General features: G+C 49.3%; 1 protein-coding gene across 1 annotated transcript in view; it reads right to left on the bottom strand.

Moving 5' to 3' along the window:
- The window catches only part of LOC119395706 (uncharacterized), a 57,276-nt gene that overhangs the window by 28,705 nt on the left and 13,737 nt on the right, over positions 1 to 14,834 (bottom strand). Inside the window, exon 7 of the mRNA XM_037662716.2 lies at positions 2,571 to 2,654. Within this exon, the coding sequence (XP_037518644.1) occupies positions 2,571 to 2,654 (84 nt within the window). The remainder of the gene's footprint in view (positions 1 to 2,570; positions 2,655 to 14,834) is intronic.

The following is a 14,834-nucleotide window of genomic DNA, read 5'->3' as shown; positions in this document are numbered from 1 at the left end:
GTATTTCTGCCGCCCAACACCACTTCGAAGCTCCAACCGTTGGACCAGGGCATTATCCGCACATTTAAGTCTATCTACAAGCGTCGGCTGATCGACATTTTGCTTGTAAGACTCCGGATGGGCCAAGATCTGAAGATCGATCTTTTGGGCGCCATCCAAATGCTCAAGGCGTCGTGGGAAAACGTGAAGCAGTCGACGATAGCCAACTGCTTTCGGCATGCGGGCTTCGGTGGACGCACTGACGAAGCATCAGTGGAAGAATCCAAGGAAGCTGGGTTGGCATGCGCAGATGAAGAAAGCGAGCTCGCCGAAACGTGGAGCAAGCTGGAGAGCTTTGTTGGTGCGGAGCCGCAAAGCATGTGCATCGAAGACTTCGTTGGAGGTGACGACAGCACTGGTACAACGGCGGAGCTAACGGATGTAGAGATCGTCGCCGAAGCTACCGCTGAGCAGCCGAATGAAGACGCTGCCGAGGTGGATCCCGCAAGCGCTGATGGTGCCCCGCTCCCGACATCAGCTGAGGTCGTAGCCGCTTTGGCCCTTGCGCGCCGCCACTGCAGCGCGATTGAAGGCACCGGCCTTTCACTTGTGGATCGCCTGGACTATGTTGAGGACGCAGTCGTCAAACACGCCATTGCCAACAAAAAGCAGGCTACTCTTTTTCAGTATTTTAAGCCAACACAATAAATACTTTGTTTGAATCTTCAAGTGAGTATTTACTGCACCACGATTGGTTCGTTGGTTGTTTTCCACAAGTTCTTGACGCATTTTTTACGTGATTTTTTATATCGAATTCTGGATATATCGAACTATTTCGCGATCGCCGTGCCGTTCGATATATCGAGGTTCGACTGTATTAGGCCGTCTGACCCTGTCGGCATCAATGAAGCTGTCACCACCGACGCTACCACCACCCATTTCAGAAAGCCGCAACAGGCGAAGTCGGCTCCGGCGGTCGGGGAGCCTGCTACCACAAAGACCGTTTCACGCAGGTAATCAATTAGGAACGCACCCTGACGTTGGAGAGGCAGCTGAAAGCGCGTCAAAGATAGCTATCTTCTAGTCACTTCCGCCGCGACTACGGGAACTGCTTTTGGAAGTGCCGCCGCTTTGAGAACTGAACGCACGTGAAGCATTGCAAAGCCTGTTCCAAGGCGGTATCCGCGCGGGGGGTCGCGAAGTGATGGCTGGCCACCCAAAAAAAAATTAGGCGTGCTGCACTGGCCTGGAGAGACAGCGACTTTTGTCGGCAGAGGCCGACAACACTGCCCCCGCGATTCTGCCGTCTGCGGCGTCGCGCGCTTTACCACATGGACCATTCTGTGCTTGAGGGGAAACCATCGCCGCCCTATCTGTCGGCGACCGGCGGCGCGCCTTTGCTTGTCTTGGAAAAAAAAAAAACCCGCCATTCCCCCATTGGAAACAGGCCTCAACTCATTTCCGACACAAAAAAACAATGTAACGAGATACCCGTGTCCTGCATAGTATCGCGATACAGGCGATACATCGTAAATGTATTTCACTACTGAGATACAAATACATTTTTCAAATTTATCTCGATACAGAAATACAGATACTGAAAAGTATCTCTGAAATACTATCGCGATACTCTTGTATCGCGATACTGCTCAGCCCTGGTTTGAGTGTATTAGACTGAGAAAGACAGCTCATCTGCTGTTTCTTTGTTGGCTAACTATATGACGTCACCAGCGGCGCAGCGACGCTCACTTTCAGAAGTTCAAAATGGGAATCGCGTAGCTGGTACAGCGTCGTACAGAAGGCCAAGCACAACCCTTACCTCATCAGATGCAGTGACAGAGGAAACACGCTTATCGTGAGGCTCAGACTAGCCGCTGATCGCGCTGGACCGGAAAAAAAAAAGTATACTGCGTTGTGCAATCCCATTTAAGATCCTAATCACGAAAAGCACAAGGTCGTTGATAATTGATGGCCACTGTGTAATTTGTAAACCGCATTCATGGCAAAATGGCACAAACCAAGGTGCCACCACACTGTTTTGTGCAGTGGCCGCATCGCCGAATGAACACGTGGCGTCATTGTCAATAACTGCCACTGCCGTGTGATCGTTATGGGGAGGGAAAAAAAAAGTAATTTCAAAGACAGAATTCTGGGTTGCGATTGTTACGTGAGTGCAATCATTATGCGAGTAAATACGGTATTTGTTTTTAGCATTACACAGAAACAAGTTTCATGTAACTTTGAGAACTTCTGCTACAATTTTATTAAAGGTAAAAAATAGTGACTGGTTGCTAATGTTGGAAGACAGACTACAAGTTCAATGCTCATTCTGCGAAAGTTTGATGCCTGTCTTCCTTTTGCAGTGACATGCTTTATTTGTGCAGTTGTATCCACATTTTATGCCAAGTCTCACTCAAAGCCAGCCACCACAAGCCTCGCAGACACACATAACATTCTCATGATGGCACAGCGCCCCATAGGAAACTGGCATAGACGGTGGCACCAGAATTTTTTTCCCAGTATTATTGTGAGAAACTCTATGGCTTTTGCAGTAAACACTTAATTGAATCAATGTCGTTGAGAGGACTCACCTTTTTCGAGCCATCTGGCTTCTGCTTTGACAACTTCTCCAGCTCCTCGGCCATCTTGGCTCGGTGCTTCTTGCCATTGTAGTGCTGTTACAGAAAGCAGGTGCATGCGTGTCAGAAACTGATATATCTTTTTCTTTCTGGAGTGACTGAGGCCCTATGCCATGCACAAGGCACAAAACAAGAACAAGGCTACCTAAACAACAAGTGAATGCATTTTAAATTTACTTGAACTTGGAGACACCCCTCCCCCTTGTGGAATTCCATGGAACTGATCTGCCACATTCACTGTCCATTACCGTAAATACCCGCGTATAATACGAACCCGAATATAATACGAGGTGAGATTTTAGGGGTGTGAAATGAAAAAAAAAATAAAAATATTACCCACGTATAATATGAGATAGGAGAAAACATTTATTGAACATGGATGCGCCACTTCAATCGCTGTCGTCTTCAACTGCGCTTCCTTCGGACATTTCCTTATCCGACAAATCGTCCCACAGGTACTCGTCTTCAGTGCCATCGAGGGCATTAGAGATGCCGCACTTCTTGAACGAACGACGCACAAGGTCCTCTGGGATGCTTGCCCAAGCGTCAACGATCCATTTGCATAGAGGGGCTGGCGATGCCCGCTTCAGCCGCCCGGTCGGCGTCACTGCAGGCTCACCTGAGCGCATCCACTCCGCGTAGCAACGCCTAACCGCATCCTTGAAAGGCTTGTTCACGCAAACATCGAGAGATTGCAGTTGCGATGTCATTCCACCCGGGATCACGACAAGTTCCGTGCCGCAGTCGCGCAAGAGCCTCTTTACCGAATCGGCCAAATGGCAGCGAAACGCGTCCAGCACCAGGATAGATGGAAAAGAAAGCAGGGTGCCGGGCCGTTTGCACCACACAGACTTTATCCAGTCTAGGACAAGGTCCTCGTTCATCCAGCCTTTATCCTGACATCTCACGATGACATTCTTCGGCAGCTCCTCATCTTTCGGCATGGTCTTGCACTTGAAGACGACATAGAGTGGGAGGTTGCGGCCGTCCGCTGTGCACGATAACATCACTGTGACTCGCGTCTTCTCGTTGCCGGTGGTACGAACACAGACTTGCTTCGAGCCCTTCTCGTGAACGGTAAGAGACGATGGCATGTCTAGGTAAACTGGCGTCTGATCGGCATTGCCGATTTGCCCCAGCTGGAAGTTTCGCGAGCGGCGCAACGAAATAACATGGCACTGAAAAGACACAAGAAGCTCTTCAAAGGCTTCAGGGAGCTTCTGAGAAATCGAGGTTTGCCGGCGCAGGGAAAATCCGGCTCGGCACATGTAGCGGTATATCCAGTGCTTGCTGGCTTTGAAGTCCGAGCTTGACATTCCCTTTTCTCTTGCCAGCTCCCTCGCTTTCCCCTGCATCAGTTCCATGCTGACTGGTAAGTGCGCCGCACGCTGCTCTCGAACGAACTCTGTCAGGGCGAGTTCGATTTCTGGGAATGCCCCATTCTTCGGACCGCGAAAACTTTTTCGCTTTCCGCTGCATGCGAAAAGTGCTTCTTTTTGTCGCCGCCATCCGCGGACACTTCCCTCGGTGACTCCAAACTGTCTCCCGGCCGCACTGTTGCCGATTTTCTCGGCAGCTGTGATGACATTTCTCTTGAATGCAGCCAAGTACTGTTTTCGAGGCCCTGGCATGTCGCACCTTCACGAAGTGAGGTTCACACGTGCACAAGTCCGCTGTCCAGGTACACGCTACAGAATACTCGGCGATAAAGAAAGAACGCAATCACACAATGGCGCCTGTACTCACCTTTGCCACGCGAGGGCGCGAAAGTAACGAAGCCAAGCCATAGCCACTTACTATACACAAAACGAAGCCGTAGCCACGCGACCATTACGAAACCGAAACTTCAAGCATAACTTGGTTTTTCAAGCAGGTTTTCGTTCGGATCCGCACATAGTACGAAAAAACCTCGTATTATACGCGGGTTTTTACGGTAATTCTCCTTCACGCCACCAATTGCTGGCCTAATGGTTAGCTCAAGTGGTGGAATATGACGTACCGGATCATTGCTGGCCTAATAGTTAGCTCAAGTGGTGGAATACGACATACCAGATTGGCGTTGGTACCGTGTTTGAACACCAGACCAGGACGAACTTCTCGTCAACCAGGGAAGCTTGGCTTTCCGAGAAATTCATCAGGATTTCCTTGGTAATGTGCTATAAACGGGTCCGATTTTCCCTTTCACATGCAAGTAACCATAACCAACCCTTGAGCCACAAGTGAATATGGTAAGCCTAGTTTGAGTCATTTTGGTACACATGCATTGGATAGTGTATAGCTGCCAACTGATAATCTGGACAGCCTGTAATTATGTTTCATACCTGCCAAGTTTGGAGAAACGGAATCCGGGAGATCTACTCAACGGGGGGTACCGCGATAGCAATTATATGGACATTGTCAGCGGCATTTTGCGGTCGTCGCTGATCTAAACAGAGTCCAAACCGATAACATCGCTTACGCATCGTCTGTTTCACGTGCGAGTGAAAGTGCACTAGCGCTAGGGACGAACGCGGTTGAGGCAGAGATGAAACGACCAGGCCGTCACCGTCGCGCGAAGGGCACTTGCGATAACATCGCTTCGCGTGCGAGGCCTGTCGTCGCTTGCTTACCAATTATTTCGTCGGGCAATTGGGACCGTAAGGGATGCCGTTGAGATGGGTACGGTCGAGCGCTGGTGAACGCGCTATCTCGACAGACATCGGTAACGGCTACTCTTTTAAGTGCTGAGCTCTCCACTTAAAGAAGTAGTGACACAAAGTTTTGAAGGCGAGATAACAGCACCACGTTTTCCTCACGCCTGCTCTCTCAGTAAACATCGCATCCGCGATGCCGACTGAACCGTGTGCGGCCGCAAACACGCCGCCTCGTTCTCCGAAGAAGCTGTACACTAAATGTGACAGAAAGTGACTATCAAAACAGACCAAGTGAGTATCTGCAACGTCTACGCTGGAGTCAGGCGCCGTCAGCGTGACTTGTCTGCAAATGCAGTGCACCGGACTGTCGCCGAGGTCACCGGAGTGAGCGAGCTAATAGTTAAGCGTATGAAGACTGAAGCTCTGCGGGCCCCACTTGCCTTCCCGAAGTGCAAGAAATTGAATTCCTCGGGCCAAACTGAGAAGCGCATCACCGGCAAGACGCGGCTGCAGCGCCACGTTTGCATTGGCAGCACTGCGGCGCAAAGTGCACAGCTACTTCATGCGCAATGAAACCGAGTTGAACCTTTCTACCATCGTTAAAAAAAAAAAGAAGAGGAATCCTTTCTACTACGTGGCCAGACAACTTTGCTCACGTGGCCTGACCAAAGCACTAGACGCGCGGGGCAAACTGGATTTTTGGGAGATTTTCCTGTGACCCGTACAACCGGGAGAAACGTTCGAAATCCGGGAGTCTCCCGGGTAATCCGGGAGACTTGGCAGGTATGATGTTTGGACAACTCTGGAGCACCTCCACTGGCACCGCACACTTAAAGGACAACTGAATCTTTTGTAGGTTTCTGTCTGACAATCATGAAATTTAATCGCAAACACCCTGATATAACGCTGGCATTGTTAATTAAGACATATTCTGGTGGCACTTCAGAACACCAGTCTAAAATCTTAAGCAACTAGCACCCCACTGCAGTGGAGCAGTGGGTCATGTGTGCTCGAACATCAACAACATTAGGAGAGCTCTTTTTGAACCAGGACCCCATTTGCTGTAAGAAAGGCACTACAGTAGAATGGCGGTGATACGAATCTCAAGGGGAAGTGAAAATATTCGTATCACCCGAAATTTCATATCACCAAAAAGCTTGCAAAATCCATTTTCAAACCATGATATACGCAAAAAACATTTATTGCCAGAACTTGTGTATCTCTTTCTGGGACACACGCGAACGGACCAATAAGAGGCGGCGCAGGTGGCTGCCATGAACGCGTGCGTCAGAGCTTTGTTGAGCCCTACTAAAAACGAAGCGCCAAAGTCCACTCTACCATAGCCATGAGCACACGACAGGAACACCGAAACGCCTCGTGCCTTTTTAAGACTACTACTTTTAATCTACCACTGCGTTAGCCGTGTATCTTCGCAGCTGTGTAGTCGGCCATCGATGATCGCGTCGATAGTGACCGCAGTTCATGCGCAGCGGCTGCGGTAAATGATAGTTCCGTTTTCAATCTGTGTGCTGGCCGCGCATGTACGTTCAGAACTACAGTCTAACCCGTTTCTAACGAACTCAAAAGTGTAGCGAAATGTGGTCATTATATCAGTAGTTCGTTGTATATGCACTCGCCCTTAAAAACGTGCACTTAGCGGCCAAGCCGTTTTTTTTTGCTTTGATTTAATAAAGTGCTGACAACCCCTCCGGTGACAAGCTAAGCCTTTTCGCGTTTCGCGTTGTGAAGCGACGCTCGCTGCGTGCTCACGAGTGAATTAATCGCCTTTGCAATGAACTGACACTGTTTCACCGAAGCGCGGTACCCCATGTGGAGCTGATCATCCCTGGCTAGTTGCGTCCAGCGCGTCGCCTACTCAGCTCATGGAGTCACTGCTGGGCCACTTGCTGTATGCCGTATGCGCGCATTTGTAAGTTCTTTGTGCCTTCTTCACTCCGGACCGTGCACGGGTGCAGCAAGTAGCCTGTTCGTTCAATGCGGCGAAGACAAGCATTTTGCAAGCAACGTGCACTCTACGTCTCCGCGATGCTCTCGCGGCCCTGCACGACGATGCACGGTGCACTTGAGTTGTCACCTAATACAGTAGAACCCCGCTGATACGTTTTTGAAGGGACCGTAGGAAATAAACGTAATAGAAGGGAAACGTAAGAGCCGAAAAACAGGAAAAACGACAAAATATTTAGTGGTACAGAATTTTATTTCAATTCTTACGAGCAGCACGAAAATTGGCGCGCTCAGCCGCGATCTAGTCGATGGATAGAAATGCGGAGCTTAGGACGGCCTTATCCACAGGAATGTAATCAACGTATGTGATTTTTTTAACACCAACAGCTGTAGGCATGAAAGAACTAAGCACACGCAATCACGACCGGCGCGGCGAGTCCAACCGCGAACCGCACGCACGACCATGCGAGCTCCAACCAGCTCGAACTCCTCCCGTTCTCCGACAAATAACGATGATGATGAGTCTACGCCAACGCGATGGCAGAAGTGAATGCCAATCTCGAAGGCCTTGCTTTCGCAAGCAATTACGTCATACACGCCATGTTTGTGCAATGCAAATCTCAGAGGCTATGCTTTTGTCAATAGTAAATGCCAATCTCGAAGGCCTTGCTTTCGCGAGCAGTTACGTCATAGACGCCATCTTTGCCATTTGAATCTCGAAGGCCATGCTTTTGTTTGCATCAATTGAAAGATTCTGTTGCTTGCGCCTCTCATGCGGCTAATATTACGGTCAAACGAGGCCAAGCTGCGTGAAAATGCGCCATGGCCGCTCTCTTTGGTAGTCACTCGGTCGGCTCCGGGCGCACTTCGCGACGTATCATACGGGAACGGTCCGACAGTTACGACGTAACAGCGGGGTTCCCAATACATTGTATCCTATGGGAGCTATGCCGGGACCGGCGGAAAACGACGTAACAGCCGGGAAAACGCAGCAGTGAGGAATGTAACAGCGGGGTTCTACTGTAAAACACGCAGTATACGCTTGCTGTCAGTGCATCGGTGTTTCTCAGTGCCCGCGCCGCTCAAGAACAGCGAGCCACTTTCGTTTCTACAAAGCGATGCGCACTTTAAAGCGGTCTCGCATGATGCGGCGAACTTGCTAACGGCAGCACGGCGCGCTCGTACCGCCGGTGATCCGCACAGTGTACGGCGTACGCCACACGTGCAGCCAAGCAGATATCTACAGATGACTGTGATGTAAGGTTGTCGGCTATAAGTCATAACTGCACGTTCATCGATGGCCGCCACCTCGCCTTTGCTCTTTTCTGGCGCTTATCCGCGAAGGCATCGCCGCAATCGCGCGGAAATCGTTATCACCGATCGACCGGTCTCTGCTGTTACCGAAAAGACGGACGACCTTTTGCGGCACATTGTGGTGTCGACGAGTTTAGGGACGCAGTGAACCTTTATGCGAGGAAAGTTATCGCGGTTATCACTTCTTGCATTTATGCCTTCTTACGTTCCAAGGTAGGCGGTCGTAGCTGCTGAGAACAGCGTCAGGAAAGGTTACCGTACAAAAGCTAACTGCAAGGCTTCATGCTGCCTCCCGTTTTTTTTCCCTCGTTGCCCTTCTGCCACTGAAGAAACGGCTGGAAAGGGAGCGACTTCGCTCGCAGCATCCAAAATCTGCATGCGGTGCTTGCCGATCGGGGATACCTTAGTCGCGAGTAAACTGGAGCGGGGCACGCATGAGCGCGCGCCCCTCTCATGCTCTAGAAGGCCTGTTTTAACTTTTTTTTTCGCTTCGTACGCGCCATATTTTTACCGAGACAGTGTCTGAAGTGTTCGTTGTAAAAATAGGCTTTGAAAAATGTTCGCTATATGTGGACGCAGCTTCGATGGTTAGCATAGAAAAATCTTAAGTGCCCCCGAATATGGTCATAATAACCGACAGATTGTTATATGTGGGATCGTTATACGTGGGTTTGACTGTACGTTGTTGCTGCCTATGATCGCGTCTGCTGCAGTGTTGTCCGCAGTGGACTCTTGCAGCAAGCAGCATCGCTTTGATTCAGTGGGTGCTGGATGCATGTGCACTTTCAGAGTTTCGTCATCGCCATACATGATCGTGTCGATAGCGACCGCGGTTTCGTGCGCTGCAGTTGTGGCGAATGGTAGTTCCATTTTAAATCCGTGTGTGCAGAGCACGCACATGCCTCCAGAATTACGTCGTTGCTATCTATGATTGTGTCTTCCCTGGTTTTGTCCGCCGCGGTTGCAGCAAGCAGCCTAGCCGTGACTCTGTGAACGTTGGATACACATGTATATTAGGAGTTTTGTTGTCGCCGTACATGATCACATCGATAGCAACTGTAGTTGCATCCACAGTGGTTGTGGCTAATGATAACCACAGTTCTGTGCGTGCGCTGGCTACACGCGTACTTCCGATGCACCTGGAGCATGCTGCTCTCGGAAGTCGCTCGACAGTTTTGGTACCTAAGTTCGTATCGCCCTTCGCGACGCGGAAAAGTGTTCGGATCATCTGAATTTTGGCCCATTAGACACAATGGAATTTGGTCGGGGAATTTCGCGAATTCGTATCAGCCTGAATTTCGTATCAGTCGAGTTCGCATCACCGAGATTCTACTGTATATAGCTACTGCAATGTCAGCCCGGTGACGGCACATTCAGGCATGTGCCTTTCCTGAAATTTGTGTACGACATGACATCCAGCATAAAACACACAACACTAGGCTTGTGCGAATTTTAGGTCCGAAGCGAATTCGAAGCGAATAGCGATTTGGTCGAAGCGAATTCGAATAGTTTATATCACATATTATAAAGAAAAATGAGCATATTTGTCATGACCCAGCTAACTAGCGCAATATTTTAAAGTTTAAGGGGGGACGCGGGGATCGGATCGCGAAAACCTCGAAAAAAATCGATTTTCGGAAATTACGCAATTCGGCATCTGCAATGCCTATTCTATGCTGTACCAAAACTATTTCGCTGAAAACCTACTCTAAATGCTCGAAAAAAATAAGTTTGTCAGCGCGTTCGGCGAAAAAAGCGGCTCAAAATCGCGAAAAAACACCGATGTTCGCGAAGCAATTGTTCGTCTTTCGCGCCACCGATCGCCGCCATCTTGGTAGGCTTCGGACCGTCGATGCTTCGCCTTCCCGCTTTCACGCGTTTCAAACGTCACCGGCGAGGAGAAAACCCACAAAAAGCAAAAAAGGAGCACATGGTCATACGGGCACTCGAAGCACCATTTTGTGAAAGCGGGCCTCCGATTGGCTGGCGCGCTGCAAGAAGGCTCCCCATTGGCCGCTGTCACAACAAGAGAAGAGTAGCCGCCGCAGTCGTCTGCATCACAAACCACGTTTCGCGCACGCTTTTAGCACTTGTTCGCTCACGCAGTTATGGAATCTCGCTCGTTCAAGAAGAAGTTCGCAACGACTCACGCGTTTGGAAAACGAAAGCGGAAGCCTCCTACGGCGAAAAAGAGACGGCGGTTAGCGGAATCTCCGACGACTGCACTGGCATCAACGGAGCATGTGGAAAACACGCCAAGCTGCCGCGCACCACACTACCCCCAAGAACCCAGCGGTGAATCCATTGTGACAACATCGATAACACTGTTGTGTGGTGATAATCACGCAACACGTTCAAGGGAGGACGCATCCAATGCTTCCGCGTGTACCGCGACCCCGGACGTTCGACGCGAAGGCGCTCGCTCGCGCAGCCGAGATAAAATCGCCGTCTGCCGTTCGGACGAAAGGGCGCCGTCAAAGTCTGCGGAAGTGCGCCCGTTATCTACGAGCGATCCTCGACCGTCGACAAGCTTCAACGTGAACGACGATTCACCGTGTGCGAATGCTTCGACAAATTGCTCAACGCCGCCAGCCGAGTGCCGAGATGAAATCGCCGACTGCCGCTCGGATCAAAGGTCGCCGTCGCCGGCAAAGCCTTCGGAAGTGCGCCCTACGAGCGATCCCCGAACGTCGATGAGCTTCGACGATTCATCGTGTGCCATTGCATCTACAAGTTACGCAACGTCGTCAACTGAGCATCGCACCATTCAGGCGCGCTTGGAGACTCGTTATGTGCCAGCGGGAACCGTGGAGGCGCAAGCTTCACGCGTTAGCGAATCTCTCCGCGCGGTGTCCGCTACTCGGCGGAAGCTGTCTCTCGTGGGCCAGCAATGTGAAGATGGCACTTCTGGGACACCCGAGGATGAATTTATTCTAATGCAAGCTGCTACCATCAACGCAATGCTCGCTGACACACTGTGCCCGAAATGCCGAAAAAATTCTGTGGGCGTGAATTATGAAACGAGGCTGGGTCTTGCTGTGAAAATGGTGCTTTCATGCAGTGCTTGCGGAAGCATATCCTCCCACTGGTCCTCTCAAAGGAAGGACGACTCCAGAGTGTTTGACGTGAACATTCGCTCAATGCAAGCAATAAAAACCATTGGCAAGGGACAAACTGCTCTAAATGACTTGTGGGCCACCATGAACGTTTCTCACCGAGGCTTGCATCACAAGACCTACCAAGGCCATTTGAAACAGTTGTTCAAGCCTGCAGCTGAGGTGGCTTCAGACAAGGTATTTGCAGATGCGGTTGTTGCTGTGAAAAGAGTATACAGAGAGATGGACACTGGTTTTTCTAAAAATGTTACTGTTGTCTTCGACGGCACCTGGATGACGCGTGGTCATCAGTCGCATATTGGAGTAGGGTGCATAACAGAATTCCATACGGGGCTTGTGCTCGACAGAGTTGTCCTCTCGAATTTCTGCCTCGGGTGCCGTCTGGGACCGGCAGAGAATGACCCTGCGTATCCCCAGTGGAGGCAGCACCATCAGTGCCAAAAAAACACAGATGTTGGATCTGGTCGCATGGAGGTGGAGGCCGCACTGCAGCTTTTTGGCCGGTCATTGACCAAGAATGGTCTAAGATACTGCAGTGTGGTTTGTGATGGAGACAGCAGAGTTTTTCAGGTGTTGAGTGAGGAGCAACCATATGGTTTTATCCAAATAACTAAGGAAGATTGTATAAACCATGTGAAGAAGAGGATGGGGACTGCGCTCCGCTCTCTTGTCACCAAAGCAAGAAAAGGGGAGCCACTAGGCGGAAAAGGAGGCCTTACACAAGACCTCATCAAGAGGCTCATGAACTACTATGGACAAGCCCTCCGCAACAGCAACGATGTTGCTGCAATGCACAAGGCCGTGATGGCGACATACTATCATGTCACGTCCACCGATGAGAGTCCCCACCATGAGCTATGCCCCCCTGGCCCTACGAGCTGGTGTACGCACAGAGTCGCAGAGGCAAAAGGAGGTGCACAACCACCCCACAAGTACAAGATTTCAGGCAGAGTTGCCCAAGCCCTGTTGCCTGTGTATGAACGCCTTGCAGATACACAGCTGCTTGAGCGGTGTAAAGGGGGCAAAACACAGAATGCAGCTGAAAGCTTGCATTCTGTGATTTGGTCACTTCTATCTAAGGACCAACATGCCTCATTTTTGCTGTCGAGACAGCGGTAAATGAGGCAATATTAAAGTACAATTCAGGATGCGTACGGATGTACTCAGAAAGCTGTGCCGCACTGGGTGTACGTCCTGGTGCCATTGCCCCCCAGAGGGCTGAAGAAAAAGACCGCCTGCGTCTCAAAAGAACACGAAAAAGTGAACCGACCAAGGGACAGAGATCCAAGAAGATGTGTCTTGGCAATGATGCCAAATACTATAGCCCTGGGGCTTTTTAATAAAGGTGCAGCGTTTCCAAAACTTCAAAAGCCATTTTCTCAGATGTGTTTTTTTTGTCAACCACCCCGCTCGTGGAAAGCATTGCACGACTATGGCTGTACCGATTTTCATTCCGTTTGTTTTATTCTCATTCATAGACTGTGCCATACTTCATGACAGTCTTAAAATTTTAGTTTAGACTTCCATTTATTTTTAATTTCACAATTACCGAATGACACAACTTGCTGAAGCACATTCATATGCAAGTAATGCCCAGCAGAAAAGTTTTAGGGCAGTAAAAAAAAAATCTGGCACTGTGTTCGAGTGCAAGCAATATGTAAGCACACATACAAAGTTATTCCAACACCTTAGCATGTTTCATCATTGTGCCAGGCTTTCCACGAACGAGAAACTTGAGATTTTTTATAAAATGAAAACTAGCAAAGATATCTTAACAAAAATTTACATTTATCTCTTTAATGTGATTTCTAGTGTGTATGCCAAATTTCATCAACCTAGAACAAGAAACTAAAAAGTTACAAACGATCCCCACGTCCCCCCTTAAACAAGACATATGCATATGTCATTCTTTTTGGTTCAAAGGGAAGTGGAAGCAACTTTGAGTAGTAGCAGGATTTGACTTTCGGTAGAATGCAAGTGATAACCTGTAAAATATGTTATGTTTTAAAATTTACTACACTTAGAGCATATAAGCCGGTATAACAAGCTTTTAAACTAAAAAAATGATGAATCAATGTGCGGGTAAATACAGTAAAACCTCATTAATTCGAACTCTGTTATTTCGAAATCCCGCATAATTAGAAGGATTTCTGCAGCCCCATATTTTGCAATGTAAATTTGAGTGGATAATTTGAAGTGGCGGTCAGTACCAGCCCGGTTAATTCGAAAACTTTGGGTGCCATGTGCCAATTACCGATCCCAATTTAGCCGCAAATCCGCAGAAACGATGGCCGTTAAGAGCCGGAGGCAATGCAATGTGGTGATACTAATGAGTGACAATTGAAGCATCCCAGCCTCGCTGCTGCTGCCAGCGCAAGAAAAAAAAAACAAAAGGCGGTCTCGTGGTCAGCTGAAATGTGCGCCTAAGGAAAAGAAGACGTGCTTCACTGCAACACAGTGGTGACACGCGGGCAGCATGACGCATGCTTCTCTCAACGTCAGAGCGTCATAATTTACCCATTCTTTCTGGGAAAATAGAGAAATTGATTAAGGGCAGTCTGTCGAAATTCACGATGCATGTGAACCCCCGATTGGTGGTTGTTCTGGCAACTTGCGCACTTGCACTGCCGACGGAGTACTTGCCTGCACCGCCTACTTCAAAAACTCAGAAAACTTCAGTGATCATCTATTCCACCCAGAAAACATCGCGAATTCTGTCACACTGGTCATTATTAAATTCTTTATTTTACCAGAAAGAATGGGCGAATGATCGCATCATGACGCGCTGACGCTGCGAGGGCGGTGGCATGCTGCCTGCGTGTCACCACTGTGTTGCAGTGAAGCATATTTTCTTTTCCACAGGTGCGCATCTCCCCCCCCCCTTTTTCTTGCACTGGCAGCAGCGAGGCCCGCCGTTTCCCCAGTTTAGCGGCAAATTTGGACTGGGTATTGTTGGAAAACATAACCCTTAGAGCCACAAACTAGCAGGCACAGCAAACGACCACCTCTGATTACTTTCAGATATTCAAAGTTCCTTCCATCCCACTTTTTGTATGTTTGGTTAATTTGAAAACCTGCTTAATTAGATTTTTCACAGTCCCCGTGACTTTGAATTAACGAGGTTTTACTGTATGTTCATTTAACCTTGAAGTGGGGCTTCGCGGCAGTGCGAATTTCTCCTGGAAAGG

Source organism: Rhipicephalus sanguineus, chromosome 6, assembly GCF_013339695.2.
Source record: "Rhipicephalus sanguineus isolate Rsan-2018 chromosome 6, BIME_Rsan_1.4, whole genome shotgun sequence".
Classification (NCBI taxonomy): domain Eukaryota; kingdom Metazoa; phylum Arthropoda; class Arachnida; order Ixodida; family Ixodidae; genus Rhipicephalus; species Rhipicephalus sanguineus.
This window is presented reverse-complemented; position numbering and strand designations above follow the sequence as displayed.